General features: G+C 47.4%; 1 protein-coding gene across 4 annotated transcripts in view; it reads left to right on the top strand.

Moving 5' to 3' along the window:
- The first annotated feature begins 5,995 nt into the window (after positions 1–5,995).
- Positions 5,996–11,674, top strand: part of trim9 (tripartite motif containing 9) — a 34,885-nt gene continuing 29,206 nt past the window's right edge. For all 4 annotated transcript variants that reach the window (XM_034562654.1, XM_034562652.1, XM_034562653.1 and 1 more), the window contains exon 1: positions 5,996–6,878. In XM_034562654.1, coding sequence (XP_034418545.1) covers positions 6,021–6,878 — 858 coding nt within the window. In that variant the 5' untranslated portion in view covers positions 5,996–6,020. The remainder of the gene's footprint in view (positions 6,879–11,674) is intronic.

Here is an 11,674-nt window from a genome sequence, read left to right as displayed (position 1 = left end):
TCATGTGTCTTCATGCACTCAAAGTTGTTGTTGTTTTTGTGCGCATTTACATCAACCAAATGCATCCCATAAAAATCATCTTCAATTTCAACCCTTCAGCGTGATATTATCCAGCGAGGCTTCTAATGTCCTTTGCTGTCGGAGGGGGGTGTTCACCAGCGAGCCTCTTATTGCTCCCCGGGGGGGGGAAGCTGCTGCTGCTGAGATGGGGGAGGCGTCAATGAGCAAACGAGTGGATCAATGGTCACCAAGCCAACCTCTAGTGCCTGTGGGAGGTCAACTCTCAACGGCAGAAAGGAGAGATTTACAAGGACAAGGAAAAGATTGAAGGAAGATGGGGGAAACAAAGAAACAAAGAAACAAGGAAACTGGAGTGTAGATCGGGCAAATAAATGAATCTACAGCCCATGACGTTATGTAAAATGTATAATTATTTTCAATTTCCTGGTTTTCGAGAGAGACGTGGCTTAAAATGCAGAACGTCGAGAGAATATGGTGACGGATGAGCCAGCGGCTAGCAGCTAACGGTGCTCACGGATGAGCCAGCGGCTAGCAGCTAACGGTGCTCACGGATGAGCCTGCGGCTAGAAGCTAACGGTGCTCACGGATGAGCCAGCGGCTAGCAGCTAACGGTGCTCACGGATGAGCCTGCGGCTAGAAGCTAACGGTGCTCACGGATGAGCCAGCGGCTAGCAGCTAACGGTGCTCACGGATGAGCCAGCGGCTAGCAGCTAACGGTGCTCGCAGCATTAACAGAGAGAGCTAGCATGGGCGCCATGTGCTTTTGCGACAACGTTATCGGTTACCGTGAGCGGTGCCCGTGAGCTAACCAGTGTAGCACGCCCACAAACTCAGATTACCACTCACACAGAAGGAGATAGACTTCATTCTCTCTGCATGGGATATTAATGCTCTGAATGTCGCATGCAGAACCTTTCATTTACTTTTCTTTCTTCACTGTTGTTGTTTGTATAAAGAACGAGCGGGTTGAGTCTCCAGCAATGTGTTGCTGTTCGTCGGGCATCTGTGGACTCGTCTAGATTTTTACAAATCTGTCATTAGCAAATCTCACTTGTTGTTTTCCTTCAAAAGTGAAATAGCAACACAAATGCACAGCTGGGACTCTACATTACACGTTCAGGAACTTTTCCAAAAGAAGAAAACCCCTTCCCCCATCACTCTGAGATGTGAAATACATCACTCATTTATGAGTTGTAATCCCTGAGGTTTCACTGTGCGGAGAAAGAGGGGAGTCATCTTTCACCAGCTGCTGTAAATGTCTTTTTTTATATTTGATGAAGATGTTTAATGGGTTTGAATCTCTCGGCTTTAGTCTCTATAGCTTGAGGGCTGTTCCTTCGTTCTCCACACCTCCCAACGGACGATATGCTTTATGTCCACTGATGAATATCGCTATCAGATTGTCATTGGACCAGAATGTATGTATTTTTGAAATCACATTGAGTAAAAGCAGAATACCGTACATCCTCCTGGCAAATTTCTCTCAAAAATAAACACGAGCATTGGCTGTAACTTCATACAGTGGGGGGTGGGGTTCTATTTTTCTGCTCCATTTTTCTCCACCTGTTCTGTTTTCATTAAATTAGAGGTAAACAGGGGAGTCCTCCGGCCAGTAACAAAGCCTGCAGTAACAAGAGCTGACTCCATTAGTGTGGAGCCCCTGCTGGCTGGGGGGTTGGGATGGAGACTGGATGTATCCTTTGGAGGAGATGGGGAGAGGTGGATCTATATTATTCAATTATATGATCGCTAAAGACACATTGATTTCAGTGTGGCTCAACTCATTTCAAACGACATGTCACATAACCTGTCTGGTGCTCTAAATGTGGCTGATCTGCACCTTTTAGAGACACTGGAAATCGAGTGATGCAGGAACGAGACCTAAAACAAAGAAACGAAACGGCATTGTTGTGTTTGTGCTCTTGTTGTTATTTGTTTATGGCCTAAAGTCTGACGATTGCATTCAAAATTCAAAAGTGGTGTTCATTTGTGACGATATTTTCTGCAATAATCATCCCAAATTCAATGCAAAATTCCCATTGGATGTTTTTATCGAGGCAGCCGGTGCGATGCTAACTTCCTGGTTGGCCTATGAAAATCCATCATCCCTGCAGCACTCTATAATCAATATTCTACATTCTGTGTCCAACCCTCAGGAGAACCTTGCGATCGTCCCCATGCAGCAGCAGAGCTGGGTTTTAGTCCCCATCCTACTTATATAAAATAAAATAAAAAATCATTAATTTGCAGCACAGATTCCCTGCAGAGCCTGAACGTGACGCTGCACGTGGAGGCCTTCGCGTGCTCACATGTCTCTTCAGGCAGCCCACACATACAGCAAAATGATGATTGCTCTTTTGTTGATGGTGCTCTCTATTAGCGATGCAGCGGTGCATGTTCTATTGCTTGTTTTTATGTGAATCCACGATAATTCTGACCCTCTTACATGAAGGCCGTGCGCAGAGAGGAAGAGGATGAGCCACCCAGCACACATGATCAAAATGACCTTTTAACAACAACCCAAAAAAAACACATCTCAATGTTGTGTTTACTGTCATTAATTCTGGAGCACATTGAGTTAAGAAATAATAATCATAAACATGAGGCACCTCTCCCAATTTCTCCCTGAAGGCCTAAAAAAAAAAATGCATATTACGAGTCACTGTGAAGGGCACAGCTGGTGCTGAATCCATAAACATGAGTTCATTTGAGGTTGTGGAAGATGCAGTCAGGAAGTCAGCAGAGTGACTTTGGGCTTTTGTTAGCCACGTTACTGGAGGTGAATGTGGCACTTTCTTTCACTACTTTCTGAAGGTTAGATGAAGGCGTGAACCCTGTCAACTGCAGGCGATCTAAATATGATATTAATAGCCCAATATCCCTGGAGGGTTATGTCCATATTGGACGATTCCACACGTCATGATTTATGTCCAATGCCAACGTTCAACGCCAAACGCAGGAAACCAGTTGTGGAGGCCGAGTTGCTGGATGGACGTGCGACAAGTCCCCTAACCCAAAACCATGATGCATATGAAACATAACCAAATCGTAACCATAGCGTTGCCACATGATTTTGTAACAGTTTTGAGTAGCTCAGAAAACACCTCCACGTGTCGCTCCAAAGGACATCAACAAAAAACACATTTTGTCATTCTAAGAAGCTTCGTCCTTTAAAGAGACCCACAACTTCCCTCAGGAGCTCAGTAACAAAACCCCTTTCTATTCACATCTGCATTATCAGCGCTGTGTCCCATCCCAGATTCATATCTATAGCCTGAGTGGTGTGCTGCGTAGCTTCCTTTTGATGCCCCTGGGGCTGCAGAGCACGAGAGTTAATAGTTAGTAGACTCAGTGCAACACAAAGGAGACATGATCCCTTATCGATGGGGGGGAGGGAGGACTTCAATAAAGCACGTGAGCTCTTGGCGGGGCGATCGAACTGTGGGTTGAACGCTGCTTGTGACAACGGGGTGTTGTTTCCTTCTGGTGTGGACGAGATCCAGATGTTGAAGGTTCTGCGATGCCTTCAAGAGCAGATGTGTCTGCAAATTTAAGATTGTTTTTTAGATTAAGTACTCAGGTCTTTTACTCTAATACCACATAAAAGTGCTTCAGTAAAACATATACAGCACTTCAGTAAATGCACTTTAACGTTATCATTACAAGCTGCATTATGTGACATGAATCCTAAAAGTTTTCTTTTGTACGTTCACTGTTCATCATGCAGCTATTTTATCATCTGTCCTCGTGTTAGTGCACAACGGGGTCACCCAAAAACGTAATCACAGACTTTTGGAGGCCTTCTGGGACGCGATCACGGAAAAAGTGGAAAAGAGATCTGTGAAGATGTTCTTCCTCTCAGAGCCACCTGGTGCGTCCGCCCGCCCTGGCAGCAGGAGACAGTTGGCACTCGCACAGGAAACAAAAGATGAAATACAGATTCTGTAGAATTGGCCACTTTTCTACTCGAAGGCGGTAAACAGGAAGACGCAGTGTGGCCCCAAACTGAGGAGATTTCACAGAGAACAATGTCATCATGCTGGAGGCGGCAGCCAGCGCGCATCCAAAAATAGCCGATGGTCTCGTTACAAACATTTGGTTAGGATCAACGCCGTGTGTGCTTAAATCCGAGGGGATATTTACACGGATGAAGTTGCCATTTGTTGTATATTTCCTCAAATCTTAACAGAGTTAGGAGCAGAAGCATCGTCGGCAATATAAATGAAATGCACAACTCTTATATCGTGTAACAGAGGATATCTGACGATGGTGGAAATGTGAATGAATACGGCGAGGATTACGATTTGAATAAATATAAATGCGTGTTGCCATATTATCTTTTTTTATTTCCTTCATTTGCTTTGATTATTACGGATTATTACGGATCTTATTCTCGTCAGCCTACAATCTGATGCATTGGACACATCGCCGAGTGATTATCTTGGTGATAAAGACGTCTATATTAATGATCTGCCCATTCTCAAACTGCTCTGCACAATTATGCAAATGTGATCACAATGAGGGCCTCGCGTTGCCCTCTGTGGGCCTGAGAAAGCCTTTCCTTAAAATGGGATTATTTCTTTTAATTTCCCCGTCAACAGCCTTCGCTGGTGAGCTCACGTTGCCATGGAGGAGGCTGAGGTATTTGGCCATAGAAATGGAGAGGCTCTGGATACTGAAAGAAGAAGAAAAAAAAGCTCTTTTGAGAGCCGCTGCTTTATCTTATCTCACAAGGTGTCAGTTTCCATGTTTTCAATCTCCCCGAGGAGTGATCTTTGCTCCCTCAGCAGCTGAGAGGAGAAGCTTTTCAAATAACAAACAACCCGAAACCCTGCAAAGTTTATACACTGCAGCCGCTCTGCAAAGCTGCACGGGTTTTATTATTCACATGATGGCTGAAGAAATCTTTAGATTGTCTGTCAGAAAAGAAATGATATGGAAAGTAACTAAGTAGAGTTTTGCATATCGGTACCTTAAGTACCTACTTTTACTTTAAATATTGTTCTTTTTAATGTATACGCTGAAATGCAATACATAACCTCATTAACACACACTGGCTCCAGCTTCTCAGATATGAAGACGTGCTGCTAATTTCTCTCTTTTACATCCTATTTAAATATAAATGATTAACCCAGATTGTTAAACTTGTGATGGAGATTTTTCATTTATTTTTGTTGACATCCCATAGACAAAACAACCAATTTGAATAACCAATACTGTGGGATGTGAATGTCATTAGTTGCAGCCCTACAGCAGAAAGTGTAATCATCATGGACGAATTACCTTTTATAAATCAATTAAAATCGCGCTCACACATTGTGTCAGTAAAAATAATAATTGTACTCATACAGATCAGCAAGATGTATCATTGCTTTAGTAACAGTTTCTAATTGAATATGTTTATATTGTTGTTCAGCTGCTCTTTCTTAAGTTAATGGACTAACCGACTTAAAGAGAGCATCCTCTCCTCACTATTGTCGTTATCTTCAACCAACACAAAGGATGAATTACATCTGCATGACCACATTGTATGAATTGCTCTGCATTGTTCTCCTTTTTAATCCCCTCAACAAAATTATGGCTGCAATGTTCAGCAATGTGTCCAGACACTGGATCTGTTGTCCCATCTCGCTGTGAAGCTCGTTAACGGAGCCTCTCCTCACCGACAGGCGCGACTCATCCAATGGCTGTTTGGAAACCACCGGTCGTCCAATGGCAGCACGGGCTGAGCCGACGCCGGTCGCCGATTGGCTAAGACGTTCTGTGTGCGTGTCGCGTGCTCCGCCTCCTCGGCGCTGGTGCCTTTTCCTCCAGTCAAGGTTGCACTGGCAGTGAGAATCTCAGTAGGACGCGACCGGAGCTCCGTTTACGCGCAAGCAGCAGCCGCCTCCGTCAGCCCGGACCCTCTGCTGTAACTTCTCCCCTCCCCACATCTCCCCCCTCCCCCCCTCCCCCCAGCCACCACCGTGGATTCCCTCGCCTCCCAGAGAAGGGCAGCCATGGATGAGATGGAGGAAGAGTTGAAATGCCCCGTGTGCGGCTCTTTTTTCCGGGAGCCCATCATCCTGCCGTGCACACACAACATTTGCCTGGCGTGCGCCCGGAATATTCTCGTGCAGACCCCCGACGCGGAGTCCCCGCAGAGCAGCCGAGCCTCCGGATCCGGCGTCTCTGACTATGACTACCTGGATTTGGATAAAATGAGTTTGTACAGCGAGGCGGACAGTGGATACGGTTCCTACGGGGGCTTCGTCAGCGCTCCGACCACCCCGTGTCAAAAATCACCAAACGGGGTGCGGGTTTTCCCCCCGTCGGTGCCCCAGCCTCCTCCGCAGCAGCAGCAGCAGCAGCAGCAGCAGCACCTGCTGCTGCATCCCGGCTCTCTGCCCCCGATCCCCCGCAACTCCTGCATCACTTGCCCGCAGTGTCACCGCAGCCTCATCCTGGACGAGCGGGGGCTCCGCGGATTCGCCAAGAACAGGGTGCTGGAGGGGGTCGTGGACCGGTACCAGCAGAGCAAGGCGGCCGCACTCAAGTGCCAGCTGTGCGAGAAGAGTCCCAAGGAGGCCACGGTGATGTGCGAGCAGTGCGACGTCTTCTACTGCGACCCGTGCCGCCTCCGGTGCCATCCCCCCCGCGGTCCCCTCGCCAAGCATCGCCTGGTGCCGCCAGCGCAGGGGCGGATAAGTCGGCGCGCGAGTCCCCGCAAAACCTCCACGTGCACAGAGCACGAACTGGAGAATCTAAGCATGTACTGTGTGCAGTGTAAGATGCCTGTGTGTTATCAGTGTCTGGAGGAGGGCAAACACGGCACACACGAAGTCAAAGCTCTGGGCGCCATGTGGAAACTGCACAAGGTACGTGCGTAAAATATAGATGTCAAGCTGCAACATCTTTATGTCCCGTGCGTCTTATTCTCCGCGTGTGTGTGTGCGCGCGCGTGTGCGTGTGCGCGTGTAGCCCTGATTCATAATGATTCATCAGCCTCTGAGCAGAGCAACAAGTCCGCCTTGGAAATAATGCGCGCTGCACATCTTGTCAGTTCCGCTGCGCATCCAGTAGACACGCACACACACACACACACACACACACACACACAGAGAGAGAGCCGTGGGGATTTATTCTCTCCGTCGCGTTGGAATTAAATGAACAATAATGTAAGTAGATGACATTCTCCTCCACCGACCATCCCGCGCACGCAGCTCACATTTTCAGTCCGATTTCTGAAATGCGCACGTCTCCAAACTGGGAACTCTGCCTGTCTGTTGGTGCGCGAAGCTGCTCGATTGGAAATGATGCTCACCGGTGGACACGCAGGAGGAGGAGGAGGCCTCCTTAATCAATTCTTCTCCGTTTAAAATTATGAACTGAAGTTGTGCAGTGATTCTAGCTCTTGGCCATTTGTCTCTTGAGCTTCCATTCAGCAGATTCCTTCACTCCCTCTCTCTCTCTCTATATATATTCTATATGTATATAGCTCCACTCCCCCTCTGACAGCTCAACAGGCGCCCCAGAGATCATTAGGCACGGCTAATATTGGAGCTGCGCTTTAATGAGAGCCGGCAGTGGAGCAGCAGGCCTTCGGTGTGGATCGAGGTGCTAATTTTGGAAGCCGAGTTGTTGTGGACATGGGAGCTGAGTTTCAGAGGGTCTGCGGTGTGTTCTACGCCTCTGCAGCTTGCAACCCTCACCTCCACACTCCTCGGCTTCCAGTGGCGAGGGCGGATGCGGAGCCCGATATAGATGCTCTTCAATACTCACACACATGTTGTGTGTGTGTGAGTGGTGTTGCCTGGTTTCCACGAGAAAATATGAGAAACTCGCACACACACCTCTTGCCTTGTCTCCAAAACCGCCGTTTTAAGAGACCTCCATGCGCAATCATCTCCCCTCGATGGTGGCGAAGATAGCGTATCACCTCAGATGTATGAGGCAATTGTGAAATTGATGGAAAAATCAGAGGGGGGTCGATCATTTCACTCCCATCAGATTGCCATCGCTTCAAGAAGTTGCCGGCCTTTTCCCGCCTCATCTTTCTTGGATCCATTTTTTTTAGAAACCAGTCGATGGCGCCCGCCAGTGATATTGGAGCCAATATGCAGCTGGTCGTGCTGGTTTTTTTGGGGGGCTTCTATTAGGGCCACCTGCTTATTTCTGACCTGACGCTGCTGCTGCCTGCAGATCTGTAACAGATGGCGTGGAGTTTGGAGCTGGCAGCGTTGAGGATGGGCATCTTTCAGAGCTTCAGGGTGTTCCTCACATAATTCATCAGGGGAGAAATGAAACAGTTTTCCATACCCTGTAGATTCTCACGTGTCACTTGGGGTAGAAACTGAAGGAAGTGGCTTCCTCTGAAATCGGATTGGTCTATATTCTCAGACTTTCTCAGTTGCTGGGAGTTCAACTCTGATTGGTATTGAAATGAGCTGAAATATAATATTTTGTTTCTTTAAAATTGAAAAGAAGAAGAAAGGGAAAACATATACATTTATGCGCGCGATGAGAGTTGAAAACAGGAACGCCGTAAAACCAAAACAATGAGCTGAAAGACGCTAAAATGCTCCGAGGAGCTGAAGAATGACGTTTACCTCCGCGCTCTTCGCTACGAGCGACAACCTTTCGTGTCATTTGATCCATTTTATATAAAAAAATAAAGGCGTGTGCAGCTTTAAGTTGAGGCTTTGGCCCGATGCGACACCATTTAGTATTCTGATGGTTCTCTCACACTCACACAACCAGGAAACAAATGCACATCAACACAAACATCTTGCTTTCCCCTTTCGAAACCGATCGAAGCCCGTGCGTTGTTTGGTCACGTCACTGTTGATTTCAGCATCACTGGCTCGTGCTGAGGCAGAAAGTACGACACTAAGAAACGCAAACCGTGTTTACTGTGCCACAAAAACCTCAAATCCACGCCTGCAGCATTTGCATGTGCGAGCAGAAAACACGCTCGCTGGTATCATTTAATAAGATCTCCTCTATTTTTCAACTGGGATTTTTTATTTTTTTTTGGTTACTTCAAGGTTTTTTTTAATCTGCACCATCATCGCCGTCGTCAAACTGTGCTCTCTCTCTCTCTCTCTCTCTCTCTCTCTCTCTCTCTCTCTCTCTCTCCCTCTCTCTATCTTGGCGAAACATTTCTCTCTTTATGGAGACGGAGTTGAACCACCTGCCGTCATGGCAACCGAATCCCTCTTGATGTTGTGCAGAGCAGCAGAGGTCTCCAAGACACCGGACCCACCGAGGGATCCATCCCACGATGCTTTACAGCCTTCCCCTCCTGCCTCTACAGTAGACGTGTGTCTAAACGAAGGAGGCTCCGCGTCATGACTCTCGCTTTCTTTTGCTCAGACGTCTTCTCAACTTGTGTTTTTATCTCCAACGCTCCCTTTTGAACTGCTTGACTGTGTCGAAACCGCATCGGTATTCAATTTCATGTCCACAAAGTCAATTTCAGTCACGAAAGACGAGCAGAAATCTAAAGAGCCCCGTCATGTGCGTCGCCCCATACTGCGTCTGCCTCTTCACATTTGTGTCAGAGGGCTTTTATGTGGTGAAACGATGTCGGTGTTAATCTCCGTAAATCACATTACAAAGAGGAAAAAATAGGGGGGGGGGCATCGTCAGAGCGTTACGCCGCGACATGGCGAGTGGTCCTCTGCTCTTCACGGGGGGGTGTCACAAGAGGTCGAATGCAATCTAGGTCAACCTCTGTCGCCTCAGTGTGTTTAGAGGCAATTAAAGGTGATTCATCTCACAGAAGCTCATGGACAAGATGCGTGGCCGTGCATAAAATAAGTAGGCAGATTGCAGCGGAAAATTAGCAATTTGCCCTCTTGCCACGAACGGGGAGAGATAAATCAGAGTCTGCGGAGGAGATTTTGATCTCCCTGAGAATGTCCGTTTGAGCTCTGCGCGCAAGCAGAAACGGGCTTCAGGAAGTCAGTCGTTTCAGGGATATCTTCTCTTCTCGTGTGCACACGTGCCCCCCCTTTAACGTCCCCCATGCGTGTTGATCCTGACGTAAACGGACGACCCTGCACACCTTGACCGCCGGGTCGACACAGACGGACGCTCCCTGCCAAGAAGCCTCCCGAAAAAGTTGGCTAACGAGGACAGACGGAGCAGAAGACTAAATCGATCTCGAGGCCGGCGTCGTCGGTGGCGGCGGCAGTCGATCTGTGTCTGGATGACGACCCGGATCAACGACCCCCGCTGTGCTGCTGCTCCACACTCCCGTTGGGTCAATGCAGCTAATGGTCCAGATGCAAACTATACACGATGTCGGCTTCACCAATAATAAACCACGTGGCGACGCACATATTTTGGAGAAGGAGCTCAGCTGCCATTTGCAGATGCTCGCAGGGATTAGAAGTGGCAGTCCAAAGTAATAAGGCCCATGTTAGCCGGTCACACGCTTCACTCGCCACTTTTCTGGCAACTTCAAACGAAAACAAAGCAGCGGGGGGGGGGCGTCGTCGATACTTGTTCAGCGGAACCGACTGCACGGCAGACGGAAGCAGTTAGCGACCGGCTCGTGAACGAAGAGGAGCCTTTAGTGGCTAAAGAGACAGATGTTTGCCTCCGAGACTAGACTGGAATAGAACGGAGCCGCGAGGAGAGGGAAGACTGGATTTGGTGAGAAATATGCCGATGTTGTGCCCAAATGGCCAATAGATATATTAATGCTGCTTTCATACGCAGGATTTAAAACGTGGTCAGATGATGTGGACTTGTGGTGGTCAGTGAGCCACAAAAATAGGTTGTTGAATGGACCTCTAAGGTAAGAAATGCAACAATATCTCTTCCCTTGTTTGTCGCGATTAAGTAGAGAAATAACAATATAGGATTCTGGATTCAATAGCTATTCAAACTCTATAGCGCAATGTTTATTGTTTTTGTGGAAACATAAATGTATACATTGTGATACAGATTTTCAACCCACATTCTGCTTTTAATCACATCTGAGTGAGTCCCGAATCAAATTTGATTTTATTTATGTGTAAGAAATATTAGTTCCCCGTATTAAAATAAAATGACATTATTTTGGTTTAAAGTTAAGGACTTGTTGGAGGGCAGTTGTTCGGGCCTTTTAGAAAGGCTCTTGCGTACCACCGGTGGTCCGTGAGCCACCGTTTGGGCACCACTGCAGTATTAGTGATTGAGTGCAGATGAAAGGCCCGTTAGCTTGTTTTGTTTATGAGTGTGATTCGTTGATATGGGGATGAGGCGGAGGACAGGGGTCTCAAAGCCATTGAGGTTGCCTCTGCTCCGTTACAGGCGCTGGGACTTACCCCTCGAGCGGCCATGTAAAGAGATTAGCTGTGTAAATGTTAATGAAAGAGGGAGATAAAGGAGAGGAGAACGAGAGCGACGGACTGACCCAGAATGCCCGAAGAGAGGAAGTGAAACAGGAAACCGAGGCCGAGCTTCCAGTCCTCCTGGGTCCACAAAGAAAACGTATGCACTGAAGGTGTTTTTTTATTTTGACATATTTTTTTATAACTTTTCTGGATGGGAACACCGACCAGCTGAATATTTCAACTTTCACCAGGCCTGGAACTGGAGAGATATAAATGCCCCCAAAAACTCCAATGTGCCAGTTCCCCTCTGCGGCCCGACTGGGAACGAAAGAAAGGACCTTTTTTTT

The sequence above is a fragment of the Cyclopterus lumpus genome, chromosome 22, assembly GCF_009769545.1.
Source record: "Cyclopterus lumpus isolate fCycLum1 chromosome 22, fCycLum1.pri, whole genome shotgun sequence".
NCBI lineage: Eukaryota > Metazoa > Chordata > Actinopteri > Perciformes > Cyclopteridae > Cyclopterus > Cyclopterus lumpus.
The sequence above is the reverse complement of the archived record's forward strand: the minus strand, read 5'-3'. Positions and strand labels throughout refer to the sequence as shown.